This window comes from Dendronephthya gigantea, unplaced genomic scaffold, assembly GCF_004324835.1.
Source record: "Dendronephthya gigantea isolate DGI-Jeju-01 unplaced genomic scaffold, DenGig_1.0 000117F, whole genome shotgun sequence".
Taxonomy (NCBI): Eukaryota; Metazoa; Cnidaria; class Anthozoa; order Malacalcyonacea; family Nephtheidae; genus Dendronephthya; species Dendronephthya gigantea.
Genome location: NW_021163127.1, coordinates 111,607 through 135,402, shown reverse-complemented (window position 1 = coordinate 135,402; position 23,796 = coordinate 111,607). Strand labels below are relative to the sequence as shown.

General features: G+C 35.1%; 4 protein-coding genes across 4 annotated transcripts; 2 read left to right on the top strand and 2 right to left on the bottom strand.

The window, feature by feature from the left end:
• Positions 1-1,178: 1,178 nt before the first annotated feature.
• Positions 1,179-2,368, bottom strand: LOC114535408. The gene is made up of 3 exons (XM_028556724.1): positions 2,127-2,368; positions 1,430-1,669; positions 1,179-1,344 (listed from the first exon to the last, which is right to left on the bottom strand). The coding sequence occupies exons 1-3, from the start codon at positions 2,366-2,368 to the stop codon at positions 1,179-1,181; spliced, it is 648 nt and encodes a 215-aa protein (XP_028412525.1).
• Positions 2,369-14,775: 12,407 nt separating this feature from the next.
• On the bottom strand, positions 14,776-16,297 carry LOC114535402 (ATP-dependent DNA helicase Q1-like). The gene is made up of 2 exons (XM_028556719.1): positions 15,741-16,297; positions 14,776-15,130 (listed from the first exon to the last, which is right to left on the bottom strand). The coding sequence occupies exons 1-2, from the start codon at positions 16,295-16,297 to the stop codon at positions 14,791-14,793; spliced, it is 897 nt and encodes a 298-aa protein (XP_028412520.1). The 3' UTR covers positions 14,776-14,790.
• Positions 16,298-16,449: 152 nt separating this feature from the next.
• On the top strand, positions 16,450-17,863 carry LOC114535407 (ATP-dependent DNA helicase Q-like 3). The gene is made up of 2 exons (XM_028556723.1): positions 16,450-16,730; positions 17,335-17,863. The coding sequence occupies exons 1-2, from the start codon at positions 16,507-16,509 to the stop codon at positions 17,861-17,863; spliced, it is 753 nt and encodes a 250-aa protein (XP_028412524.1). The 5' UTR covers positions 16,450-16,506.
• A 2,466-nt stretch (positions 17,864-20,329) lies between these two features.
• On the top strand, positions 20,330-22,016 carry LOC114535406. Its single transcript, XM_028556722.1, has one exon. The coding sequence runs from the start codon at positions 20,640-20,642 to the stop codon at positions 22,014-22,016; it is 1,377 nt and encodes a 458-aa protein (XP_028412523.1). The 5' UTR covers positions 20,330-20,639.
• Positions 22,017-23,796: the final 1,780 nt, after the last annotated feature.

Here is a 23,796-nt window from a genome sequence, read left to right as displayed (position 1 = left end):
ATGAAATTTTAAAATATTGGACAAAGGCAGTGCGAAACCATCTTTACTGGTGTGTCCAATCCACAAAGGCTAACTTCCATGAGCTGGTCATTGCAAAATGGGTGTCTCTTGTCCGGCATGTTTCCAATAGACATGACAGTCATGGTGAACTTTTCCCACAATGTGCTCATGATGATGACATTCTTCAAAGGAAATGGATTAAAATTGGTAAGAACCACAGACAAAACCATGGACAAAAAATTATTGAAAGATATCGCCCATTTATCACCTGATCACCAGACTAGTGAACTCGAGGGATTGCATTCAACACTAAACCATTGGCACCCAAAGATGTTGCACTTCTCATGGCTTGGCACATATTGCAGGTAACTTAATGTGATATATCTTAGTTTCAAAAGTTTGAGAACTGTGCAATTACAGTACATTTGTAGCTCATGTGACTGATAAGATTCTTTTACTGAATTATGAATATTTTTTTTATAATGATAGGCATATTTTAGCATGCTTGCATTATAATGAAAACCTAAGAAGGACATCCAAGCAATCAAAAGATGGTAGTGTATATACTGCAGTCACCTATCCAAAATACAAACTGGGAGAAGAAGTTGTGCGTGAAGTTAAAGTAGAACCCACCTATCTATAGTAAGTACCTAAATTAAAATGCTAAAGTGTTTTGAAGAAAAATTTTAGTAATGAAACTACAATGTAATATGGTAGAAAAATAATTTATTCTGTTATTTTCATGTTAACTATTTACAGAGTATGTTGAGGATATTGCTGAGACATTACTCTCAAGCGACAAAAAAGAATTGGAAAAGGTTTTGAATGATATAAAGATTCCAGCCCCCTTGACTAGTCAATTCAAAGAGAAGCGATCAAGACAAGAGGCTATAGAATATCAACAACAAAGGAAAAGTAAAGTCCAGAAACTTTTCCCTGAAGGTAAATCTAACTATAGAAGATTAACAAAAAAGTATAAAGCAATAAAATTCACAATTAGTTTTGATTTGCATTTTTAGCCTCTCAACAAGAAACTCAAGAAAAAGAGTTGCATGCAGATACTTGTCAACAAGAGAATCCAGGAGCAAGAAGGCAAACAAGAAGGTGTAAAAAATGCAAACAGCCAATGAAAGGTCATCCCAGAGGTCATTGTCCTTGACAAAACATGTTCTTTCATTTTATTCCCTTGCTGCTGAAGGTAAATAACCTGTCTGTGCCCCTTGTACAGCAAACCTTTCTCTAAGGTTGTGATAAATGCATGCTGGCAGTGGCCGGGTGTTATCCCATCCCATTGTTCCACACAACCAACGGATTATAAAACGATACCCAACTGCACGAAGGTACCTGGAAAAGATGAAAGAAATGTTTTTAAGATAAATAATTAATAACAATAGTATATAGTGTGGCAATAGATAACCTTAATACTAACTCATTCATTGGTGTGTTTTGTTCCCGTCGCATATATCGCCCATCTCTCCTTTTCAGAAGTGGACCGACCTGTTCCAACACAATTCTTACAGTCAGAACATTGTATTCCGCATGTGTTGTTATACATTCAGGTTCCCGGCCTTCAAAAGTATATTTTCCAATGGCTTCACCAACTTCCTTGCAGCATCGGAATTCCAATGAGCCTACTAAGTGTTGATCACTACAATTGTTGCATGTACACCTATAAAATAAAATTTTTAAAACTGTTAGTGCAAAGGCCATGGCACATGATTCCCTCAAAACAAATATTTTGTGAATCTGAATGTTTTCCATTGAAGACCCCCAATACTGAACCCTTCAAAAATATGAAATAATGGATGGGAGACAGTCAGACAGAGCTTACCAATGGCACTATGAAATTGTGAAATTGCCACTACTATATATTGGAAAGCCTGAGAGATTTATGCTAAAAAATAGCTATGTTTTACAAATGTATATGCAATTAGACAGGTTTTCTTTCCTAGGTTTTTTGTGAATAGATTTGGTCATTTTCGTGTAAATAGATTTGTTAATGATCCAAAAAATACATTTTCGATTCATGGATCGTAAAGTGTGCAAAGGGAAGGTTGTTATTAGTCTCTAATATTTCTCATAGAAGTCCAATCTTATTGATACGGTATAAAAAATATTAAACTTACCAATCTTGCACAGATATTGTCCTTTCAAAACGACATTCTAAAACAATTCTTGGGATGTTGTCGGGATCGTCATTCTCTAAAAGATTTTCAGATTCGCTGGCGCTGCTATCATTTTCAGACGCTAAAGGTTCATCTTGGTAAGGTTCTATCGAACCAATATCTACTTCTCCATCGCTTGAACTATTTTCAGCTGAATCGCTAACATCAGTGGATGTTATGGAACTAGTGTCCGACTCAGACATTATAAATAAATGGATTATTTTGACGAAAATTTGTCTTACTTCAGCTGTTTACCTAAATGCTGTATATAAAAATCAACACGCAAGTAATTTGATCCATACTGTGACGTCACATGCGCATAACTTCCGGTTGACAAAAAATACCTCAACGAGGATACTTTTGAAGGCAATTTTTATTGTTTTCTTCTCAAAATTTCAGATTAAATAAATTATCAAAAAATTTATAAAATCATAAAATACAATATTCCATAAAAACATCTGAGACCATGGTGACATTTCATATACACTTTAAGAATCCAATATCTTTTGTAACACAGTTTAAGGTTGATAAATACCATTGTGAGGGAGAGTTTTGTGGCTCTCCCAAATTACGAGGTCGGTAAAAGGATGCTTCAGGGAGAGCAGAACTGGTTGCTTGGCAGGTTCTGGCACTGACGATTTGTAGATTCGACCCTTGCAGCACAGAATTTGGTCATTGTCAAAAAACATACGAGTTGATTAACCTTGTCGCATTGCTACAACCACTATGAATACAATTGATCTCTTCCTTAAACTCGGATGACTGAATACAACGTATCCATATTCGTTCAGCTTCATGGATCTTGACTGGACTCAATTCGAAAAATGATTTGTAAACGCAGATTAGTGAAAAGTCTTAAAAGTATGCACTTTAAGCAACTTGTCAATTCCATTACTCGCCTAGAGTTGTCCTTCTGCTCACAGGTATTCTGTGCTCAACGTCATCAATGCTTTTACTCGTTCTTTGTTTTGCTGTTTGGACGACAAAGTGCTCTTTTTGAATCCGTGGAAATCTACATTCGCATAATGTTTTGTGGTGAATGTGGCACAAAAAGAATAACACATGGTAATTTTTGTTATAATTGCGGACATTCTTTTGGGTCAGATGTTAAAGGCTGTGGGTCGAGGCAAGGAAAAAGTTCAACTGGAGTCGCTTCAAGTAGTGGAGAAACAGTTGGCCAGGATGCTAAGACAATTAGTTTCAAAGATTTCATGAAGCGAAAGGAGACTGATCGTCAAAGTAAATTTTTGTCGAAAAAGAAAAAAGTGAAAGCCCCCAAGAAGGAAGTAGAGATAGAGGTAAGCGTCACTGTTGGGTACATGAAGCTGGACGGTGATGGAATTTTTAGAAAATGCTGCGGGAAAACCCTACCTATTAGGGTTTCATCACTTGCTGGAAAAAATTAAATTTTGGAAAAGGCTGTAAGGAGACATTTAAACCACGACAAAAACATTTTGGGAGAATTTGAACATGTTTTGCTAAATGGAGATGGCAATTAAATAACTACCCTTCCGGGCACAAATGATGAATCCGGGCACAAATGATGAATTTGTGCTAAGTAAATACAAGGAGGACATTGGTAAAAACTGTAACCGAATCACACCTTATATTGCATTGAAATCAGCTTTCATCCAAGCAGAAATAACAAGAATGAAAGCAGCTTGCTGGGATAGTGACACAGATTCGGAAGATTGTTCCATTAAAAAGGACAATGACCATAAGGATAGAAATGCTTCCGAGAGTGCTTTACCGACCAATGAAACGAACCCATCCACTTCATGCAACCCTAGTGAATGTCAGAATATTGTTTCCCCATCTCAAGATATTAACCCAAATACTATTGTTACTGCATTAAATCAGTGCAATGCCAATGATGAGAATCAAGATGTTGTGGGAAACTGTATTGAATGCCCTACATGCCTCGGTTTTTTCTCACTAGAAAGAATAGCTGAACATGCTGACATGTGCTGTGATATTTGGGTGGGGTCAGTCAATCATGGTTATACAAGCAGTGACGACTCTGATTTGCCAAATCCAAATCCTGATCCAGTTGCAAACACAGTTCCCTGTGAGAATGTGAAAGAGATGATACTTAAAATAAAAGAAAAAACAATGACAAGCAAGGTTACAAGGTTAAGTCTTAGAAGGAAATATTTATGGGTAGATTTCAAACAGTGTTGGTCAAGTGGGAAAGTTTCCCCTAGTGATTTGGTTAAAATTACTTTCATTGGTGAACCAGCAATTGATGATGGGGGGCCGAAGAGAGAGTTTTTTTCAGGTATTTTTTATTTCTTGTTTTTATTGTTATTTTGCATTCATGCTTTGATCACGTTTAACATTCTTTTTTTTGCTAGAAATGTTGGAGTACATTGAAAGAAGGCTCTTTTCAAAAGGAAAACCTATTAACTCAACAATTTCATTGATCAATAAGGATTTTCATGTGGCTGGTGAAATCATGGTAATGTTGATTCTTCAAGGTGGACCATCTCCTTGGTTTCTGAATAAGAATGTCTACAGATACCTCACAAAACAACATTTGTCCACAGACGACTTGAAGAAGTACAAGGAAGTTGTAAATAAAGTACAGAAATATTGCACCTACAAAAAAGTCAATGAAATAGTAGAAATTGCAATGCTTCTTAGCTCTGCATGCTATAGTTATATTATCCAAGCTTTACCATCCTTTTAATAATGCTCAGTATACTAATATCATTGTAAATAACAAATGCATTAGATGATGAGAAATTGAGAGAAGTACTTTTAAGTGACAATGTCTTAGATGTGCTTTCTGAAGTTGGGTATATAATGGAGTTCCTCAAAGAGAAACTAAAGCAGGTGTCTCAATTATTCTACAGTAAGTTAGCAAATTTACTTATCTAAAGGTGTTAAAATTTTCTGTCATACAGTGCTATAATGTAACCAAGTATTAAAGATTTGTCTACATAAACATACAAAAATATTTATGGGTTCATTTCACTACCACCAGCCTTGGGAAAGTATTAAATCTTGGCAGGCTACCAGCATATATAGCATGTAGCTCAATCCAATTAATTAACATGTGAATCCACTTTTATTTTCAAATTTAGGTCAATCTGTATGAAAGAGTACTTTTCAGATGCACTTCCATCATTAATGCAGCTGGAAGAGGGTTTAACTTGTTGCAGATTCTTGTCTTCCATGCGAGACTGCCCTAAGCTATGGGAAGCAATATTTGATCCAAACAATGGTGTATTTCATATGTCATCTGATGGACTTATTGAAGAAATCCTGCCATCTTTCAGTACGTCTCAAATACTGAAAGAAAAGGAGGTTGATGCCTACAAGTATTTCTGTGATTATGTGGAATCACTTTCTGAAGATGGTAAGTATGTGAAAATAGATGGATGCTTTGTCTGTAGTTTGACTCATCAACAATATGAACACATAAAAACCAAATAACATGCAACAACTGCTGTTTGCATGTCCATGCACAAAAGCAATGTCATAGACTCATATGTAGTTATGCACAAGCACAAAATTATTATAGTTGTAAATTGACTTTAAGTTTACAATTCTCAAACAATTGAATTGTATTATCCAATCTAACTTTTATGACAAATTATTTCACAATATAAATGATATAAATGGGTGAATAAAATTTTGGAATGTTAGCACCTTTAATACTTATATCTAATTTAACAGCATGCATGCATATACAGATTTGTATAGATTATATATATACAGTATATATGTATATATATATATATATATATATATATATATATGTATATATATATATATATAAATATATATATATATATAATATATAAAATATATATATATATATATCCCTAAACAGTTCACCTTGAGTTTTGTACATATCTGCAAAGAAAACTGCAAGTGTTGACCAACTGCATCAACTTATGACTTGCAGATGAAATTGCCAGTCCATGTCAGCAATAGAGAGGAAATGGAATGATGATCTCAGCTTTAAAGGATTCAGTTGGGTTTGGTCTGTTATAGACTAGGAACTTTAGTGGTAATGACTATGACAAAAAATGGATTTAACTCTCAAGGGTATATATCATTGTTATCACTTAGAATTTCTTTTATTTTATATTTCATTAAAAATTGTCATGTTGATTTCGAATTGTCTTACATTTGTGGAAAATATAATTGAGTTTGGAGCATCAATGGTGTATTTCATATGTCATCAAACAATGGTGTATTTCATATGTCATCTGATGGACTTATTGAAGAAATCCTGCCATCTTTCAGTACGTCTCAAATACTGAAAGAAAAGGAGGTTGATGCCTACAAGTATTTCTGTGATTATGTGGAATCACTTTCTGAAGATGGTAAGTATGTGAAAATAGATGGATGCTTTGTCTGTAGTTTGACTCATCAACAATATGAACACATAAAAACCAAATAACATGCAACAACTGCTGTTTGCATGTCCATGCACAAAAGCAATGTCATAGACTCATATGTAGTTATGCACAAACACAAAATTATTATAGTTGTAAATTGACTTTAAGTTTACAATTCTCAAACAATTGAATTGTATTATCCAATCTAACTTTTATGACAAATTATTTCACAATATAAATGATATAAATGGGTGAATAAAATTTTGGAATGTTAGCACCTTTAATACTTATATCTAATTTAACAGCATGCATGCATATACAGATTTGTATAGATTATATATACAGTATATATGTATATATATATATATATATATATATATATATATATATATTATATATATAATATAATAATTATATATATAAATATATATATATATATATATATATATATATATATATCCCTAAACAGTTCACCTTGAGTTTTGTACATATCTGCAAAGAAAACTGCAAGTGTTGACCAACTGCATCAACTTGTGACTTGCAGATGAAATTGCCAGTCCATGTCAGCAATAGAGAGGAAATGGAATGATGATCTCAGCTTTAAAGGATTCAGTTGGGTTTGGTCTGTTATAGACTAGGAACTTTAGTGGTAATGACTATGACAAAAAATGGATTTAACTCTCAAGGGTATATATCATTGTTATCACTTAGAATTTCTTTTATTTTATATTTCATTAAAAATTGTCATGTTGATTTCGAATTGTCTTACATTTGTGGAAAATATAATTGAGTTTGGAGCATCATACAATCACTGAAATTATAGTTGTAAGTTAACTTTGTAAGTAATTAGACATTTTACTCAGGGCATGCAAATTCAAGAAGCCTTTGGTACAAGTCAAAAGCCTCAGTTGCAAATATTCTCTGTAGTTTTCTGATGTTTCAGATTCCAGATCCAAATTTGCAGGTATTTGTTGTTCCATTTCGTCAATCGTTTGAATACTAACCATGTGCTTACAATCATCTGCAGCAAACTGCTGTGGTAAATAGAACATAACATTTGGAATGCCATTGACAGTACCATAATTTCTCGTATGACGAATGCAATGTGTATTCCAATGCAATTTGATATCTTCAAAGCTCCTGTGAAAGAATGGGCTGAAAACAAAACCAAAGGCACTCCATATGCATAACATTTCCAAGTTCTAAAGTACCATATGCTACCATATTGTTAAAGAAATCAATCCACCACCCTGCTCTTGCTCTTCGAAAGTGAGACCACCAGCTTTCAATTCTTTAATTTGCTGGAGATGTGCCATATTTGTGTGCATTGCAACCAGCAAATTGGTCATTTCCATTCTGTCGAAAATAGCAATGCATACCACAATCACTTCTTACAATAAGAGGACAACCCTCATTATTCTTGACTGTGTTCAGATATAGTCGTGCAGGAGCTTCAGGCCTGTTGTTGGACCGTACCACTTCAAGCCAAAGGATTTTTCGACTATAGCCATCGATAGCCCCATGGATGGGAAACCCATTTAGCTTATCATACCCTAGAATATGGGAAATGATGCTGCATTTAAAGCCTCTGCAGAGGAGAGAGCAATAATGTATGTTTTGTTTCATAAAATCATTGTGCACACTATATATATAATATATATATATAATTATATATATATATAATATAATTATATATATATATTAATTACACCCATTTGCAAAAGATACTCGAAATCTAATTAGAATTGCATATGTTGTGTAATATTATAGAAATCCCATGCAAATGTAATCATATGCAATTCTAATTAGACTTCGAGTATCTATCTATCTATCTATCTGCGGCCAACGTTTTTGCAAATGGGTGTATATATATATATATATATATATTGTGGATCTAGGAAAGGTTGTCCGAAAATATATACATATATACAAACAGTTGTGACATGTGACCACATGAATATCTGAATACGGCTTAGGCATTTTACAACAAAAATATCCCAACTAAGCAATAGCCTTGAAGCAATTTTGCAGCGTTTGCATGCGTAATTAGATATGACACGTGATGGAAATATGTGGTCACATGTCACAACAATTTGTATATATGTATATATTTTCGGACAACCTTTCCTAGATCCTCAATATATATCTATATATATCTATCTATATATATATATATATATATATATATATATATATATATATATATATATAATATATATATATAATATAATATATAAAAATATAATATATATAATATATATATAATAAAATATATATATAATAATATATAATATATATATATATGTATATATATAATATATATAATATATATATAATATATATATATATGTAAGGTGTATTTGTTCTTCTGCACAAGTATGACCAACCGGGCAAGCAGAAAATTCTACTTGACCGCGGTGGGAATCGAACCCGCGACCTTCGCATTTCTAGAACGATGCTCTACCGTCTGAGCTACAAGGCCAAGTTGGGAACGACTGTGATTTGGTTAAGTTGTTATTGACAATGGGGAGTTTCGTCCTTTTACATGTCGTTATGCAGTTACATCTGCAAATGTTGATATATTTGTACGTTTTGTACGGTTGGTCATACTTGTGCAGAAGAACAAATACACCTTACATATATATATCCACAATGGAACACATCGCTCAATTGAGAGCAAAAACGTACAAATATATCAACATTTGCAGATGTAACTGCATAACGACATGTAAAAGGATGAAACTCCGCATTGTCAATAACAACTTAACCAAATCACAGTCGTTCCCAACTTGGCCTTGTAGCTCAGACGGTAGAGCATCGTTCTAGAAATGCGAAGGTCGCGGGTTCGACTCCCACCGCGGTCAAGTAGAATTTTCTGCTTGCCCGGTTGGTCATACTTGTGCAGAAGAACAAATACACCTTACATATATATATCCACAATGAAACACATCGCTCAATTGAGAGCAAAAACGTACAAATATATATATATTTATATATATATATATATATATATATATATATATATATATATATCTATATCTATATCTATATCTATATATATATATATATATATATATATATATATATATATATATATATATAATGTGTTTGTCACTGGGTCGACAGAGCTCAATGCCAAAGAGGAAGAGCAGTAATATAATACAATTGAAGATAAAAAATTAAAAACCGTTCGCTCGGTTACTCGAGTTTCACGCCTTTAAAAATATCAAAATTTAGAAAGGTTGTTATAGCAAATCAAGAGTGCACAAGCCGAAGCGTGTTTTATTTAAATTTACCAAGATAGTATGAGGAGCTACAAGCAGGACAACATATAAAGCACGCTTCGGCTTGTGCACTCTTGATTTGCTATAACAACCTTTCTAAATTTTGATATTAAGCACACTTAGGCTTGTGCACTCTCGTTATAGTAAATTTTGTATGACAGCTCGCGACTGATTTTCCCGCTCATGTGAATAACACGTGAATGCGTGTTTGTAATAATCCCACATTAGTAATATAATACAATGGCATCACATCTTCATTTCATGAATAAAATCTCTTTTATGTTTGTGTGTTGGTTTCCTTCCTTCTTTTAAACCAGCCATTGTCCAGTCCCAAGTCTGGAATGAGAAATTGGTGAGGGGAAGGAATATTATTGTATGTAGCTAAAGTGGAATTGATCATGGTAAGCAATAGTGATATGTTGTCCTGCTTGTAGCTCCTCATACTATCTCAGTAAATTTAAATTATATATATATATATATATATATATATATATAAAAAAAGTTTGTCTCGGAAGCAATGAAGATCAGACAAAGGATATCAAACAACACTAAATCTAATAATTTTGCACAAACGTTTTCGCTTTATTGAAAGCTCCTCAGGTGCTGAATACTTTGTAAGAAATGAGTTGTGATATCCTATATTTACATATTTCACTGGTTTGCCACTACGTCACTACACGTGTGGTGTTGGATTACTTAATGGTAATTATTTACATAAATATTTCACACAAACAAAGATATGAAAATATATAACAAAATCTTACATAAACTGCATGGTATTATTATTGACATGAATTTAAATCCGGCTGAAGTATAGTTATAATGTCTCTTTTCTTCGACTCCCTGACTAAGCGGTCTGAATGACTGTCACATTGATAAATCAGCATAATCTGGAAGTTGCCATTGCTACATTTTCTGATGTGCTCACTTACTGCTAAGTGGCAATATTCTTTATGGTTTATTTGCTGTCTGTGTAGCGTAACTCTGTGACAAAGATTTTCAGTTTGGCCGACATAAAAACTTTTGCATTTTGTGCAGAGTAGAACGTATATAACGTTCCGCGATTTACAATTCATCTGACATTTTATATTCCACGCTTTGCCGTTCTTCAGTTTGATATCAACTCCAGTCACTATGATTGCACAGGTACCGCATCTTGTTTCTCCGCATTTTGTCACACTGCTGGGAGTTCTCTCGGAAACGAACCAGGCTTGTGTTAGTTGTTTCTTCAAGTTTTTTGGCTGGTGGCGGCTGACAATAAACTTTGTACTTTCCAGAATTGTTTTCATGTTCTCGGAGTTCTCTAGGAATTGCATGTCCTGTTTTATCTTATTGATTACTTGTGGGTTGTTGGGATTATGTGTCAAAACCAGCGGAAGGATCTTTGCGTTGTCATCTCTGTTTTTTGGTGTTCTAAGTTCGGCCATTGGTAGAGAGGTTGCTTTCTCTATTCCCTTTGTGATGAGGTTCTTAGGGTAGTTTTGTTGTAACAGGAATTTTTCGAGTTCGAGTCGTTTTGTTTTGATGTGTGGGTCTCACACAATGCAACATATGCAACGGGCCAGGCTGTAAGGGATGTTGGTTTTCGTGTGTTTGGGATGACACGAGTTAAAATTGAGATATTGGTTTGTGTCAGTTGCCTTGTAGAAGATGTCCGTATTCAACTTGTCATCTTGCTTGTACACTAACACATCTAGAAATGGCAGCTTGGCGTTGTCAAATTCTACCGTGAAATTGATGCTTTCGTGGAGACTGTTTAACATAGCATGTAGTTTCCTCAGATCTTCCTCTGATTTGTTCCAGATTGTGAAACAATCGTCTAAATATCTCTGGAAAGCGCGTACAAATTCCTCCTTTTGTTCACTACCAAATCGCGTTTCGAATTCTGAGTACAGTTTCTCTTCCAGGTATCCAAGTACAAGGGTCGCATAAGTTGGGGCCATTTTCGTCCCCATCGCTGTTCCCTGAATTTGTTGATATAATTTATTGTCGAAGTGGAAAGTGTTCTCTTTCAGGACAATTGTAATCGATTCCATGATGAATTCTTTAGAAAACAATCGGTTGAGAGAATTTGTCAATCCAGTATTCGATAGCTGTAAGGCCGAGTTCATGCGGAATACTCGTATATAGGTTGACAACGTCAAATGATACAAGGAGTGCGTTATCATTGACTGTTTCTGGGAGGTGGCTTAAAAAATCGAGGTCATCGCGGATGAAACTTGGTACATGTTGACACAGGGGCTTCAAAATTATGTCTATCAAATTGCTCAATCGATGTGTGGGTGACGATGGACCAGCAACAATCGGGCAAAGTTTCAGATCTGGTAGCGCTTGTATCTTGATGTACGTGGAGTTTTGTTGTTCTATGGCTTCTTTTACGGCTTGTGATTTGTGGATTTTTTGTAGTCCATAGAAGTTGGAGGTTTTCCAGGCGAAATTCTGCAAGTAATCTTTCTCTTTCCTTGTTGTTTCCTTGTCGAATTTTTTCAAGTGTGTTCCAATTTTTTTGATGATTTTATCATCATAGTTCGTGTCTGTCAGTTCTGCGTAGTGTTCGTTGTCGGCCAGCAATTCTTGTATTTTAGCATGATAAAATGTTTTGTCCATGACCACGGTCGCTCCGCCTTTATCAGCCTCCTTAATGATAATTGTGTCATCGTTTTTCAATTTGTCCAATGCGTCTTGTTCGGCTCTGGATACGTTGTTTTTCTTCGCCGTTGTGTCGTGTTTATGGTAGTTCGCTGTTGCTTCAATAAACATGTTGAGGTATCTATCTTCTGACTTTGGTGGTACAAAGTTTGATGGGTTTTTCACCAACGATTTGTCAGTATCTTCATTTGGTCGCTGGTTGTTAAAAAATTCCAGTAGACGCATTCTTCTGGTAAATTCCTGAATGTCAGTTTTTAGTTCACTTCGATTCTGTTTCGGCGTTGGAGTGAATTTGAGACCTCGTTCTAATAGATTGATTTCTTCATTCGATAATTCTCTCGAAGACATGTTGATTTAGAGAATTATATTTTCATATCTTTGTTTGTGTGAAATATTTATGTAAATAATTACCATTAAGTAATCCAACACCACACGTGTAGTGACGTAGTGGCAAACCAGTGAAATATGTAAATATAGGATATCACAACTCATTTCTTACAAAGTATTCAGCACCTGAGGAGCTTTCAATAAAGCAAAAACGTTTGTGCAAAATGATTAGATTTAGTGTTGTTTGATATCCTTTGTCAAATCTTCATTGCTTCCGAGACAAACTTTTTATATATATATACATATATATATATATATATATATATATATATATATATATATATGTATGTATACAAACCTTCCTCATAAGAAGCTCAAAAGACTGCTTGCTTCCGAGACAAACTTTTATATATATATATATATATATATATATATATATATATATATAGATATAGATATATCAACCTCGTTCCCAGGGCCTTTATTGAAAACGCGGAGGGGGGAGAAGAGAAAAAGGCCCTGGCACCGGCTGGCATATGTAGCCATTTGATTGGTCAACTGTATCACGCAATTAATTTATGCGATAAGGAATATTTGCATAATTATGTCGAGAAAAAAACTAAGATAAGCGAAAAAATATCGGGATTGTAGTGTGCAAAAAAGTTATTACGAGTTTCTGTCTTTGAAAACCAGAATGGCAGAAACTCCAAAAAAGATAACAGCTCGGACGTCATGTCGACTGTGCGGCTCATTGTACGAAAGTCATCGAATGTGTCGAATACTAAGCAAAAATGAAAATATGTGTGCGAAAATAAAAGAAACATGCAAAGTTATTGTGACCGAAGACGATAATCTTACAAAGATGATATGCAGGAATTGCAAGAAATTCGTAAATAAGATTAGCGACTTTATAGAAAAGTGTCAGAATGTGCAGGTTGGAATGCAGCAGTTATATTCTGTGAAGAGATGTGTAGAACTATCGTCTTCCGTAGTACCTCCATCGAAGAAAATTTCGATCTCAGATAATCAAGAAACATCACATTCAATTTGGTCGAAAAGAATGCTGTTTGCCAGCGAGACAAAAACGCCTTCAGAAACTAGACAGCCTTTTATACATGAAAGGCATGTACCTATGCTAAGCGATGACCGAATACAGAAAATCATTCGAGCAGCAGAGTCAAAACAACCAGTGGTTTTGGCGCATATTATCATTATATAACATAACACATAACATAACACTGTCCCGTAGTTATGGCGTCTCTGAAAAAGTCTATAGCTGACAAAATAGATTCATCGTGCAAAGCTCTTTGCAAGCACTCTGGTGGTTCAGTTCTTTTCGGTACGACATTTGAGAGTCTGAAAGAATTTTATTTCGACTTGGTATGGAGTGAAATGGCAACAAACGTACCGTTTCTAGTAGACATTTTCAAGGCTGTATCTGGCAAGAATGGTCCCATTGAGAATGAGTTTTTCCAAAATGACTATATTGGTAGTTGGTAAAAATCTCACCTTTTCTCTAATTTGCATGGATTCATTGCAGATAGCTGTTGGATATGACTCTTCACAAACACAACAGCATATCTCTTGTGTAACACATAAAAATCCCAAGTAATTCAGAAGAAGTTGCCGAAGGCAGGTCTCTTGTGATAAGCAGTATTCTTTCATGGATTTATCTATGTGTTTCACATTGTCTGATACGTCTGAATTGTTATAATATAATGTTGCACTTGCCAAATGACCTGAACGACCAGCACGGCCAATTTCTTGGACATAGGATTCAATGCTACTTGGAGGTGTAATGTGAATAACATGCACTATATTTGGTGCATTAACTCCCATTCCAAGGGCTGATGTAGCAAATATAACTCTTATCCATGAGTTTTGTTTCTTAACTTCTGATATGATAGTCTTTTTCATTTCATTTGTTTGGGGTGCATGGAACTGTGCAAACAATCTCGCAACTGAATCCTTAGATTCCCCCACATATTGTTTCTCCTTTAACACTCTTTCAAACTACCCATATGCATAACCACAGTATTTGAGTTTCATGTATATCACTGTCATGGGGTAACTTTCCAGTTCAACAGACAATTGATTAGCAATAGGTAGCAGGATATTACTATAACTTTCATATATATGCTGATTGCTCGTTCGCATCTTCTTTTGAAGAAATATATTTCTACGATTTGGGTTAGCTGACACATCTTTGCAAGAGCTGTTGAAATTCATGCTATTTTTTAGGTTGCTCAACATATGTGGTGGTGCTGTTGCTGTGAGTGCAAGAAATGGAGTTTTTGGAAAGAAGGCACGCACAATGGACAAATTTCCAAAATCTTTTCTGAATTCATCACCCCTTGAAAACAGAAAAACTCTCATTTAGGACAAGATGCAGGTTAGACCACTCCATCTAGTTGCATAACTGCAATCTCTGAGTAGTGATTATGCTGCCTTTCTTGCCACCCACAAAATAGTATTTGAAAGGTGAATATAAATTAATTAAATTTCCTTGCGTATTAACAGCATGATTAAATTATTATTATTATTTGCTAGGAGAGGGTTATGGTTATTTCCCTAATTGTATTGCAGGCCCATTAATGATTTAGCCAAATTAAACAAAATAGCAGAAAGTTCTTTTCATGCAAACTAGACAGCCTTGGATGAACAAAAAAGCCAGAATTAAAAAGGTAAACAAAATACTGGCAAAAGTACAAAATATTGTACATACGAAAATCTAGGATTGAAAATTATGTCCCAAATGAAATGATCTCAACAAAGCAGTTCCAAAATTGTTACGATTTTATCATGCTAATAATAAGCAATTGCTTGTACAATAATTAGGGATTAATAGTATGTGTCATCGCATGATTTCCAATAATAATACTAATACCAATACATTAATCCACTTCACTATGTTCTATGCATGAACAACTTTAAATTTATATGAATATACCAATAACACTCACCACATTTCCACGCAATGTGCTTCATCTACAACACACGCGACAACATTTCTTTGAAACACTGTACTTTTCATTAGATTTCTTCCTTTCTCACTTAATAAGGCTTCCGGGTGGGTAAAAAGAAGTTGAACATCGCCATTTAACATCTTGTTGCTTAAAAGTACACCTACATCATCACTTTCTGCAGTCATTTCATCCGATTTAAACAAGCTTTCCGCTACTTTCATACGATGATCAACAAGCTGGAGAACTTCTGCCTCAATACCGATGTTCTTAGCAACCTTTAACTGGTCCTCAATGATTGCGTTTAAAGGACAGACAACAATAACGATATTTTTGTTAGCTTTGGTCGGCAAGAAATTTGGCAGAAGTTGAAACAAAAGAGATTTGCCAAAGCCAGTTGGTAAAACAGCAACGACGTCAAATTCGTTTAGTATGTGCTCAAAACATTTAATCTGTAACGGCTTTAAGACAAACGATGGGAAACCTCCCATATTTAAAGCATTATGAAGTTGCTGCAGCACGTGTAAGTGGTGTAAACACTTCGAAGGGTCGGCCATCTTGCAAAATTTAATTATCGATTTAAAACCACGATTCGTGGTTTTAGAATCAGCCGGTGCCAGGGCCTTTTTCTCTTCTCCACCCCTCCGCATTTTCAATAAAGGCCCTGGGAACAAGGTTGTAGATATATATATATATATAGAACCAGTTAAAGGTTGCTAAGAACATCGGTATTGAGGCAGAAGTTCTCCAGCTTGTTGATCATCGTATGAAAGTAGCGGAAAGCTTGTTTAAATCGGATGAAATGACTGCAGAAAGTGATGATGTAGGTGTACTTTTAAGCGACAAGATGTTAAATGGCGATGTTCAACTACTTTTTACCCACCCGGAAGCCTTATTAAGTGAGAAAGGAAGAAATCTAATGAAAGGTACAGTGTTTCAAAGAAATGTTGTCGCGTGTGTTGTAGATGAAGCACATTGCGTGGAAATGTGGTGAGTGTTATTGGTATATTCATATAAATTTAAAGTTGTTCATGCATAGCACATAGTGAAGTGGAAGAATGTATTGGTATTAGTATTATTATTGGAAATCATGCGATGGCGCATACTATTAATCCCTAATTATTGTACAAGCAATTGCTTATTATTAGCATGATAAAATCGTAACAATTTTGGAACTGCTTTGTTGAGATCATTTTATTTGGGACATAATTTTCAATCCTAGATTTTCGTATGTACAATATTTTGTACTTTTGCCAGTATTTTGTTTACCTTTTTAATTCTGGCTTTTTTGTTCATCTAAGGCTGTCTAGTTTGCATGAAAAGAACTTTCTGCTATTTTGTTTAATTTGGCTAAATCATTAATGGGCCTGCAATACAATTAGGGAAATAACCATAACCCTCTCCTAGCAACCAGTGATTTAATCATGCTGTTAATACACAAGGAAATTTAATTAATTTATATTCACCTTTCAAATACTATTTTGTGGGTGGCAAGAAAGGCAGCATAATCACTACTCAGAGATTGCAGTTATGCAACTAGATGGAGTGGTCTAACCTGCATCTTGTCCTAAATGAGAGTTTTTCTGTTTTCAAGGGGTGATGAATTCAGAAAAGATTTTGGAAATTTGTCCATTGTGCGTGCCTTCTTTCCAAAAACTCCATTTCTTGCACTCACAGCAACAGCACCACCACATATGTTGAGCAACCTAAAAAATAGCATGAATTTCAACAGCTCTTGCAAAGATGTGTCAGCTAACCCAAATCGTAGAAATATATTTCTTCAAAAGAAGATGCGAACGAGCAATCAGCATATATATGAAAGTTATAGTAATATCCTGCTACCTATTGCTAATCAATTGTCTGTTGAACTGGAAAGTTACCCCATGACAGTGATATACATGAAACTCAAATACTGTGGTTATGCATATGGGTTGTTTGAAAGAGTGTTAAAGGAGAAACAATATGTGGGGGAATCTAAGGATTCAGTTGCGAGATTGTTTGCACAGTTCCATGCACCCCAAACAAATGAAATGAAAAAGACTATCATATCAGAAGTTAAGAAACAAAACTCACGGATAAGAGTTATATATATATTTTTAGCTAAAATCTACTATATAGGATGATTTCCATACATTCCCCCCCCTCCCCCCAATCAATGTTGGTTTTCAAATCCAAACACGTTTTGGAACAAAATGTCTGTCTATTTGGGACACAACATTTAAAAGGGGGCGCGGGGGATTTGGGTTTGTTTAAATCGCTAATTTGGCAACCTGTCCCAACTCTTTTAAAAATTATTGTATATATATATATATATATATATATATATATATATATATATATATATATATATATATGTATATATTTATATATGTATATATTTATATATGTATGTATGTATCTACATACATACATACATACATACATACATACATACATACATACATACATACATACATACATACATACATACATACATACACACATACATACATATATATATATATTTTAGAAATATATATATATATTTTAGATATCTCAGCCATTTCCTTCCATCTTTCACCAGTAGTCAAAGGGTGCTGACACATTTTCGATCCATGTGTTACATTTTTCATGAAACTGAAGCATAACTTTTGCCAGTTTCATTCAAATAGTAAAAATAAACTAAACCTTGAGATCTTGTTATAAATCAATATGTTCTGTTTGTATCCCTGTTCCACTGCTTCGACATGCTGTTTGTGAATTTAAGCATAATTCCTTTGCTCAATTTTAGTGTTTACAGGAAGCATAATTTAGCATTTAATATTTTGATCTTTTTGAAGCAAATGGAATATAAATATTTCATATTTAAAAAATACAAATGTGTGCAAATTAACATTTCCATGTATGTACAAGTCATTAATTATATATGAAGTATTAAATTTACAGGGCGTATCATATCCGCTCTGTTTTACAATACAAAAGCCATTTTAAATTTCCACAGGCCTAAAATCTATTATGATTTAGCCCAAACGTGCTTAAATTTAACTATTTAAAATTAATTAACAAATGAAATGGGCAATATAAGCAAGTTTTAATACTTATATGCTGTGTTACCTTTGGAAATCATATACAATTTTATATGGATAAAAAATAGCATGCCAAAAGTACTTACGAATCAATAAATATGTTCCCCCATGCCAAAAGTACTTCGAAATCCGACAATCACCGAAGATGTCAAAAAACAGTAATAGTTCATAATCGTGATCTGTTCACTTATCTGACGATTTCGGAATATGTAGACATTTAGACGGACGCGGACACTTTTCAGCTATAACATAGTGGTTAGCCGCGCCTGCGCAGCGGCTACCAACAAAAACGTGCGATGCTTATTTTTTGCAGTCTTTATATTGTGCATATGTTGTGTTTTTGCTTTTGTTTGTATTTCACATGAAATGATTAATACATTTTATTATTCATTCAAGTAGCTATTGCTTAAAAATATCAGAACAAACTATTAAACAGTAAACACTACGAATGTTGAGGATAACATTTTGTATATGTTTTGACTTCCAGTAAATAAAATGTTAACCATACTTACTGTTTTGTTTTGTTTAAAAAATTGTAAACAACACAATGGCGGGTACAAAACGATGTAAATTTCATAACTGAAATAGACAGGATAATAATTAATGTCTAACTTTGTACTGACAACAACTTTATTTACAGCATTATTGCATCTAAAATACAAAATATTAGTATGAAGTTGGCACTTTACTCTTGTAGCTGTAGGTATTCTTCAAGTGTCTGCAGCGGCTGCAGCTGAAAGTATTCCGACACAATGCTCCCATACAAACAAGCATGGGCATTCTGTAAAATTGCACAAACAATATATATCTTTCCAATTGGACTTACACGAAGTTGAAGTCCTGGTTTAAAGTCTGTAAACTGAAAGTACTTTACAATTTCTCCAAACAGCTACTCGACGGAGACATGAACAGAGCTCATAGCTTTGTTGTATGCTTTCATTTCGTCGCTGAGGTTTGCATCACAAAATGGTGCTTGTAAGTAAACTCTTAGCGGGTATGCAGGATCGCCGTAAATACACAGCGTTTCCCCAGTTGGAGAATATGCAATTTCTTTCCAGATCCCTCATTAGACCTGACTCAGCTAGCATACCAGCATAATGTTTCCTTCCTTCTGCAAAAATAAATTAAAATGAGTCAAATTTTATGCGTGTATTTCAAACACTCATGGAATTGAAATCAGAGATTGACATCACAAACACGTACTTACCCCATGGTCCAGAAACATTCGCAATCAGACCGTTTGGTATTACGATACTTTGAAATTTTATGCTACAATCCTAGACAAAAAACACGCGGACGCTATTTATAATGGCTGAACTTTCGGTCTGTCAATTATTTTTTCGCATGTGTAGTCGTATTCCCCGCTCCCCTGTTGCAATGTTGTTGGGAATAGTATCGCAATAATCGCCATAACAATTCAAGTGTTCATCAACATTGTTTCAGGGGGAGGGGGTCAGTTTTATGAGGGATATGTAAATATTTGTCACTGATAATTTCTTCATTCCATGTTTGTCCCAGCAAATTTGTCTATGATTGTCTGAAAAAAAATTACCATCAATTTTCACACATTTTCTCATTTTCGCCTGCGAAAAAAGAGTCAAAAATTCATTTTTTTGCTATCTTATGTCTATATTAGAGTAATAAGGTTAGAAATATTCATACAGAGCAGTCGCTTCCGGTTTGTCATATCCGCACGAAACGTTCACGTGAAGCTTGTTGTTGTGACATTTTCCTGCAGTTGTAACATATACTTATGCATCCACAGACGATGGTAAAAGAATACACGTATTATATCTATCTATAAATATATATTAATACAAATATATACTCCGGAATGGCGTCAGCGTCGACTAAAGCAGTTGATCAGGGAAATTCAGACAAATATGACGAGGCAAGTCCGGATGTCAGTGGCGTACCGTCATCTGCTACTCGAAGTGTATACCTAGTGACTTACAGTCAGCCAAATTTAGAAAAATTTCCTCTTCGAAGCGACTTTGCTAAGGCGATCATTGCCTCGTTCACCCAAGGTTCTGCCCGAGTGCTTCATTGGTGCTGTAGTCTTGAAAACCATAGAGACGGTGGGAAACATTATCACATGGCGCTGAAACTCAACAAAATACAGAGATGGCTACCTTCCAAAAGATATATGTTACAACAATTTGGTGCCAGCGTTCACTATTCAAGTATCCACCATGATTACTATAGCGCATGGCTCTATGTTGCTAAGAGTGATGAAGGATATGAGGAGAGTGATGGGCACCCAGATCTAGCAAATGCTAATGTGCCGAAAACCACCAAAGCAAGCATTGCAAAGAAAAACGTTAGAGGCAAAGTGGGTGTAAAAACTAGCACTAAAGAGAAGACGAAAGCAAAGCGAGTAGGAAAGACGAAAAAAAAACGTCTAACGCCATTGGATGTGTCAAATATCATTCTGATCAAGAACATAAAGACAGAAACTGAACTTCTCGCCCTTGCACAAGAACAGCGAGAACAGGGGAAAACAGATCTGGCGGGGTTTATTCTAAATAGGTCGCCGAAGGTGGTAGCGAACATACTCAATAGGACGTGGCAAATGAAAGGTGCGGAAGATAAAATTGCGAGATCAAAAAAAAGTCGAATGGATCTTCTTCAAGAGGCTTCAAACTCAGATTGTGTTGCCGGGTGCAACGGTGATTGGTTGCGGTGTGCGAATGAAGTTTTGCAAAATAATGGCATAAATATATCGTGCTTTGCCGAATCAGTACGAGAAAGCCTAACCAATGGTCGCAAAAAACACCGCAATGTGATGCTCGTTGGCCCGGCTAATTGCGGAAAGACTTTTCTCCTTAAACCCCTAATGGTGGTGTACCATGCGTTTTGCAATCCAGCTACTGGAAGTTTTGCATGGGTTGGCATACAGGATGCCAAATGCATATTCCTTAATGATTTTCGGTGGAGCCCTCAAGTTATACCATGGCACGACTTCTTGTTAATGTTAGAGGGAGAGGTTGTTCACCTACCAGCTCCAAAAACTCATTTTACCCGAGATATTGAGTTCGATAAAGATACGCCAATCTTTTGTACGAGCAAACGACCGTTAATATTCATAAAGAATGGTATTGTCGACGACCGGGAGACCGAGATGATGTCCGTTAGATGGAAAATTTTCTACCTTAATTACGCCATACCTTTAGAACAACAGCGGCGAGATCTCCAGCCAACAAGACAATAACAAACACTTTATATCTACTTGTGTAAAAAGTGCATGTGATGATAGAATCATAAAATATATTCACTCTACACGTGTATTTATAAGATGGCCACAGTAAACATTCAAAAGCGATAGTTGTTGAATAATTAAGAATGCTTCATTCATTATACTTTCAAAACGCATCATCGAATGTTTACCGTGGTAGCTTGCTGTTTATTGTAAATATTGTTTGTGTATCATCTTGTGCATAATGTAGATCATTCTGCTATAACAAAGCATGTGAATTGAAACATTATTGCTAAGTCTGATAGTAACAGATTTTATTTTTTCAGGCGTGTTTACCGGTTGTATTGATGGTATTTAATAACATATTGATGATTACATGTAAAATATTTTGATTATACTTTTATATTTTGCCGTGGGAAAGTATATAATTATATGATACAAATGCAAACTGACTCCAAAGTTATAATGTCATTAGTATTTTGATCTTTTTCCTTTGGAGGATCTGATTTCTTCAATTCTTTTTGGCATGCTTTCAATGGTTTTGTCAATGCTTGTGATTTCAAATGTGTTGAGACAGCGCAGCACACGCGTCTTAAAAGCATCAAATGATTCTTTAGTTATATTCTGTTCAATTGCTTCTTTTTGCAGCCTTTTTTTCACTAAATGAAATACGTTTTCAATCGGATTGATATCCGGAGAACGCGGTGGAATACGGTGGAATTCGCACTCAATTTGTGTTAAAGCTGACATCGCTCTTTTGCTCGTTTGGCATGGATCATTGTCCATTACAAACAACCTCTTCCCACCAGTTTTGGGTCTTGCTTTGCCAAAGCACAAATTAAAATGATTTCTAATGAATTGTTCAAAAAAATAACCGTTCATTTTTTCATACACCTCGCTGAGGATGACACCCTTGCCCCAAGCGACGGCTGCGAGAACGTGAAGGCGTCTGCCACCTGCCAGAGTTTTACTTCCTTTCGCAGTGATAGCAAGCCCTTCCCCTTTCTTTCTCCACACTCGCGATTTTGGTTGAATTGCCGCCTTACGAGGGTCGTTCTTGTGTACAAACGATACTGCGTCCAGGTAGAAGGCCACGTGATTAGTGTAGTAATCTGGGTAATCACGTAAAACTCTTTTCATTTCATGTGCGTAGAAAAGTCTGAGGCGTTTGTCGTGGTCATTTAAAAGTCCTTTTTTCCTTGCCTGTCTCATGTGGTAGCCGTTTTGGTTAAGGTATCTGGAAATTGTTCTTTCATGCACCCGCTTTGAGTCAAATCCACATTCTACCATTAGATCTTTTACCGAGAAGTTCACGTATTTCTTTCGATAATATTTTAGAACTCTGATTAAAAGTCTTTGCTCCCGTTCGTTTAAGCACTTTGGACGGCCTTTCTTTCGCACGCTACTTGGAGCATTTATCTCCCTGCTACATATTCTGTGCGCCGTAGATTTTGATATGCCACATTTGGGCGCTATTCTTCGATAACTCAGGCGAGAATGTTGTCGATAGAAACGAGCTAAAGCCCTTGTCTCAGCGCATACCTTTTTAGCCATGTTGCGCTATAATCATATGACGCATACAATTGTTATCAACTAATTATAACTATCACAAATATTAGCATAATTTATTATTAGTTCCAGACCAAATGTGATAAATGATCTCTTACTCATCTCTATATACACCCTGAGATAGTATAAAATGCAAAAAGGTGATAAATTTGCGAAAAACTATGATATTTATACCCGACAGCTTTTCAGACAATCCTAGACAAAAAACACGCTGACGCTATTTATA

Excerpts from the sequence above, each read along its gene's own strand:
- LOC114535407 (XM_028556723.1), top strand. The coding sequence starts at position 16,507 with ATGAAAGTAGCGGAAAGCTTGTTTAAATCGGATGAAATGACTGCAGAA. Across the intron at positions 16,731-17,334 it reads GCACATTGCGTGGAAATGTG|GGGTGATGAATTCAGAAAAG; the intron begins GTGAGTGTTATT and ends TCTGTTTTCAAG.
- LOC114535406 (XM_028556722.1), top strand. The coding sequence starts at position 20,640 with ATGGCGTCAGCGTCGACTAAAGCAGTTGATCAGGGAAATTCAGACAAA.
- LOC114535408 (XM_028556724.1), bottom strand. The coding sequence starts at position 2,368 with ATGTCTGAGTCGGACACTAGTTCCATAACATCCACTGATGTTAGCGAT. Across the intron at positions 1,670-2,126 it reads ACAATATCTGTGCAAGATTG|GTGTACATGCAACAATTGTA; the intron begins GTAAGTTTAATA and ends TTTATTTTATAG. Across the intron at positions 1,345-1,429 it reads CAAAACACACCAATGAATGA|GTACCTTCGTGCAGTTGGGT; the intron begins GTTAGTATTAAG and ends CATCTTTTCCAG.
- LOC114535402 (XM_028556719.1), bottom strand. The coding sequence starts at position 16,297 with ATGGCCGACCCTTCGAAGTGTTTACACCACTTACACGTGCTGCAGCAA. Across the intron at positions 15,131-15,740 it reads GCACATTGCGTGGAAATGTG|GGGTGATGAATTCAGAAAAG; the intron begins GTGAGTGTTATT and ends TCTGTTTTCAAG.